We start from the raw sequence: 5,229 nt of genomic DNA, 5'->3' as shown, positions 1-5,229 counted from the left end.
CTGCATATAGGTTGAAAAGGTATGGAGATAGGATGCATCCCTGGCATACGCCCTTCCCAATTTTGAACCATGCAGTGTTCCCTTGCTCTGTTCTGTTCTAAATTTCATTAGATAGGTAATAAAGCCTATGTTTTTATGTGTAATATCCCTTTGTAGTATGTACAAAAAAAAGACAAGATATCTGTAATAAAGGAGTCCCACCAATAGAATAAAGCAGAAAAGAGCATGACACACTTTAGATAAGAACACAACACTAATGATCTTTTACTGTCAACATGAAACATTTCAATTTGAATGAACTAAGAAAATATTATCTACTATGAGAAGTCTAGTGATAGAGCATGATCTCCATCTAGAGTCATTATTATTAGAGCTGATAGCAGATAGGTTTAATGCTTGTTCAAAGATAAGCAGTGAATAGGTACCTCTTATCTCTTCTGCTTATTTCATAAAATCTACCTTGATATAAATTACTTCTGAATTGCTGGTTTCAAAGACTGACTAATGAAAAGGTTGTTGTATAGGTCAATAACTAAAATATCAACACATACATATTCAGAGTAAGATTGCTTATTAATTAGAAAGTAATTTTGAAATAAAGAAACAAGTTACACCCATTGGTGCCTACTAAGTGCTGGCACTGTACTGAGTGCTTTGTAATTTATCTCAGCTAATCTTGGCACCAGCAGCCAGGAAATTAAAAAAACGCATTGCAATGGGAAAGTCTGCGGTTAGGAACCTCTCTAAAGTACTCAAGAGCAATGGTGTCTCTCTGGAGACTAAGGTGCACCTGATACAGGCCATGGTCTTTGCAATCACTTGTTATGCATCAGAGAGTTGGACAATGACTAGGGAGGATAAGAAGGAGAATTGGCATCTTTGAGCCGTGGTGCTGGAGAAGAGTATTGAATGTAACATGGACTGCCAAGAAAACAAACAGATCCACCCTAGAGAGGGTTAAACCAGGCTGCTCCTTGGAGGCAAGGATCCTGGGGCTTCGTCTGACATACTTTGGACATGTTGTAAGGAGAGACAGGTCCTTGGAGAGGGACATCATGCTTGGTAGGGTAGAAAGACAGCGCAGGAGGGGAAGACCCTCTATGAGGTAGATTGATTCAGTGACTGGGGTAATCGGGATGGTTGTGTCAGAGGCCATGCGATTGGCACAGGATAGAGCAGGGTTTAGGGCTGTTGTACATAGGGTCGCTATGAGTCGCAAATGACTTGACAGCACACAACAACAACAATCTTCACAGAAGTCTGACTTATCAACAATTTACAAATAAAGAAAGTAAAGCTTAGGTCATTTTGTTCCTGTTCATAACAGCTTATAAATCTTAATATGGCTTTGAACTTGGAATTTTAATCCAGGTGTTTTAACACACAGCCATGCTATCAACCCCCGCATTTTGTTTCTTTTATTCTAGGGAATTCAGCCAAACAGGCCTCAACTAAATTTCAAACAACATTCTTAAGCAAAAAAACATGAGGAAAATTTTACCTAGGTAGTTTTTATTTTATCATAAACAATAGAGAGTATCTTCTTATTGGTTTTCAATCACTCATACACATTTTGTTCTATAACATTACAAATGTTTAACGGCACTATTTAAAACATCTTCTCAAATTCTCACTGTACATCCTTCTCCTTTCTCCCTAACCACCCATTTGTTAACCTCTGTTTATTCTCATCCCCCTCCATCCCTGTAAACCCTCCACAATCAATCACTTATTCTGGAGAGTACTAGAGAAAATCTATTTTATACATACAGAGTAATAAATCAAACTTTGTTATATACCATACACCAGATTATCATATGTAGATTATCCCCCTACACATCTTATTGTTAGTGATATGTACCAAATAGAGCTCTAGTGGCCTAGTGGTAAGGAATTGTGCTGTTAAGAGGTCAATTCCAATTCAAAGGTATATAATAACAATGTATAATTTTAACAATTTTTTAACAGTGTATAATTTTTCAATGTATTCTCAGATTTTCAATGTATTGATTTCAATTATTGTCAAAATTTCAATGTATTGTTCAATTGCATTGTATAGATTTCATGTATTGTTTCTCAGATAAAGATTGGCAGAGCTTCCTAATAAAGATATTGATAATCAAATTTAATAATAATAATTAAACTTTAAAAATGGTATTTAACTTATGTCAGAACTGACTAGCAACAGAGCCATTGGAATGGAATCCCATGTAAGTCAACAACTACCTGGAGTTATATGCTGGCTATTAAGCAGAGGACTGTGCATGTTTACATATTGCACATTTTTCACAATTAATCTCCACAAGTAATGCTAATGGGTAATATCTTCCCATGTGATTTGCTGCCTCTGAAAACCTGCTGAAGGGTCAGCTACGGGTCAGTTCCAACTTGATGGCACACAACAACCACCACTTTTGACTAGGTATATTTATTTGTCAGGTATTGTGCTGTATCTTTTTACAAGGATCATTTTAATTACTTTTCAAATGTATCCTTTAGGGGGTCATTTCCTATGTTTTTAATTTAAAGGTTGAAAGACTTTATTTAGTTCAGAGGGTTGAGGAAACCTGTATGTAATATCAGTTCGTACTGATGTCAAATTCTATTATATTTATAGACATTATATTTTGGTCTTTTCTGTCTGGCTAAGAAAATGTCTACTTTCATATTCCTTTAATAAATATTAATTTACACATAATGAAATTAAACTATTACCTAGAGGGTTAGAACATCAATTAGATGAATGAATTATCAGATACATTCCTTCATGATTATGCTAACGAAATCAGTTAAGTAAAAAAAATTAATCTACCTTTAATGTATAAAAGTTTCACTAGAAGGCCTTTATGTTTTTCCTATCTAATTCTATAAATAGTAGCAGCAGCCAGAATGTCCTTACATTCTGAATCCAATCGCATATAATTAGTATCCAGGAGTTTACATTTTTTGTCTTTTAAAAAATTAAAAAAGATTACTAAAATCATTAATCTGTAGATAGTTTTTATAATTCTTTGAAATTCTATATTGTTTCCTGGCTCAAACCTAGCCCCTCCAAACAATAATATAAGTAATCTTTTTAAATGAAGTTCTTCTTATGTAATAGTGTTATGAAGTAAAATTCATTTAAATTCTTTATAAAAAGGTAGATGAATGTCCATGTTCTGGCATATAATTCAATCATTAAAAAGGAATTAAGATTTTATTTTAATGTTTCTTCTTTATACATCATTTTCTAAATGAATTCCAAATAAACTAACTCTGAACAATAAATGTTTTAAAATACAGAGAAATATATACATTAAAGATGTATTAATAATTCATAATAAACTTAAAAGATGATTTCTTTGCCATCAAACTCACCTTACTGTCAAGGTTCTTCATGGTTAAGAGATCAAGTGTCTTCAGAGAGTGACCAGTAGGGGAAATGAAGTAAAGGCACACATGGATGCGAGAGTCATGATAGTTGTACAGAGACCGTTTGATCTTCAGTTCTTCTTGGAGATAGGCCTCAAACTGAGCATCTATGTAGTCAACGATGGGTTGATAGCTAAAAAAAAATTACTCAAATATTTAATATATTCACACTACCTTAAGATGTTTGTACAACTTTATAAAGTCTGAAGTCTGCATTTTCACTAATAAGCAGTTTTTTACCTATGTTCAACAAGTTATCTTTAGTGCTAAAATACAACATACAGATATGTCAAAATGACCTGTGCTTAAAATGCTTACAGAAATGGTACTGAATTGACAATGATTCATTCCCTATTCATGTACACCTCGGGCCCCATTTCTGATTGAGGTTCCCACTTGCCAAACTGCTGAATAAAACCAGAAGTCTAAATTGTTACCAAATTGGTATATCTCTCATTACTCAACTGACTGAAAAAGTAACAAGTATCTATCCTGTAAAAAAGATATTTAATTCAATCCTATGTCTTCTTTTTGCCTCTGAAGGCGGACTCATTAGGTATGAAAGGTTTATCACAAGAGGAAAAGCACACACAAACTATAAGAGTCTGATAATACCATGATTTTGTGTTGAATGATATATATAAGCAGAAGAAAGGTGCATCACATCCTGCACTCCATACAGTTTCTCCTCTCGGAAAACTTAATCTTATCTGGCTTTTAAGTCCTTAACATCTTTGAAGATATAAAGCAAATCACGGAGGAAATGCAGAACAATCTGCTAATACTGTTCCTAAAAATTTCATTTCATTTGATATGCTAAATTATTACCTTTGCAACTTGCCTTTCCATTTACAACTATTTTCACGACTCACCTCTAGGGTTTCCGAATTAAAATAACAGCAAATAGTTTTGACATAAGATTCCATGGTATTTTTATAATTATTCTTTAGCCCTAAACTGGAGTAGTATTTTATACTTAGGAGGCACTCAACCCTTTCAGACCCTAAATAACAACATCTCTTTTAAATTCACATCATCCCTTGTCACCCTACTCAAATGGTAAACAGTCTGAAGACAAAGACAGTATCTTATATTTTCTTGCCAAAAAATCCCCACAACCTAGCATAATACTTTAAGCATCCTAAGAACTCAACTGATTATGACTATTAAATACCAGTAAGAGATCTGTAGAAAACTAGTCTAAATGAAAGTCAACATCATTCTCTCGCCCAAAATGATAAAATAGTGAGTCATTGTATAAAAAACATATCTGACATAAAAATACCACTGAAACATATGCTTACTTAAAACAGATGAGCAATTCGAGTCTCTTTTCCTACAAGGAAAAGCAAATTCTACTATCCATCATGATAGGAAAGATGGGAAGTGAGATAAAGAGAAGACCTTCAACAAGATGGGCTGACACAGTGACGACCACCGAGAGTTTGGGCATGACAGATGAGAATGACCCACAATCTGCTGTTCACAGGGATGTTATGAGTCCAAGCTGAAGTAATGGCAACTAAAAACAACAGTCACAGAGACAAATGGAATAGAATTGAGAACTTATAACTAAAGAGATAACTATGTTGTTGTTGTTATGTGCTGTCGAGTCGCTTGCGACTCATAGCGACCCTATGTACAACAGCCCTAAACTCCGCTCTGCCCTGTGCCAATCGCACTCCCTGACACTCCCATCCCGATTATCCCAGTCACGGAATCAATCCACCTCATAGAGGGCCTTCCCCTCCTGCGCCGTCCCTCCACCCTCCCAAGCATGATGTCCTTCTCCAAGGATCGGTCCCTCCTCACAAC

The 5,229-nt window shown here is 35.0% G+C and overlaps 1 protein-coding gene across 1 annotated transcript in view; it reads right to left on the bottom strand.

Moving 5' to 3' along the window:
* LOC102867246 (septin-10-like) overlaps positions 1–5,229 on the bottom strand; it is a 47,193-nt gene that overhangs the window by 34,891 nt on the left and 7,073 nt on the right. Inside the window, exon 3 of the mRNA XM_006883819.1 lies at positions 3,361–3,547. Within this exon, the coding sequence (XP_006883881.1) occupies positions 3,361–3,547 (187 nt within the window). The remainder of the gene's footprint in view (positions 1–3,360; positions 3,548–5,229) is intronic.

Source organism: Elephantulus edwardii, unplaced genomic scaffold (genome assembly GCF_000299155.1).
Source record: "Elephantulus edwardii isolate Elephantulus edwardi_28Jun2011 unplaced genomic scaffold, EleEdw1.0 scaffold00030, whole genome shotgun sequence".
NCBI lineage: Eukaryota > Metazoa > Chordata > Mammalia > Macroscelidea > Macroscelididae > Elephantulus > Elephantulus edwardii.
Note: the sequence above shows the minus strand (reverse complement) of the source record. Positions and strands in the feature narration are given on the sequence as shown.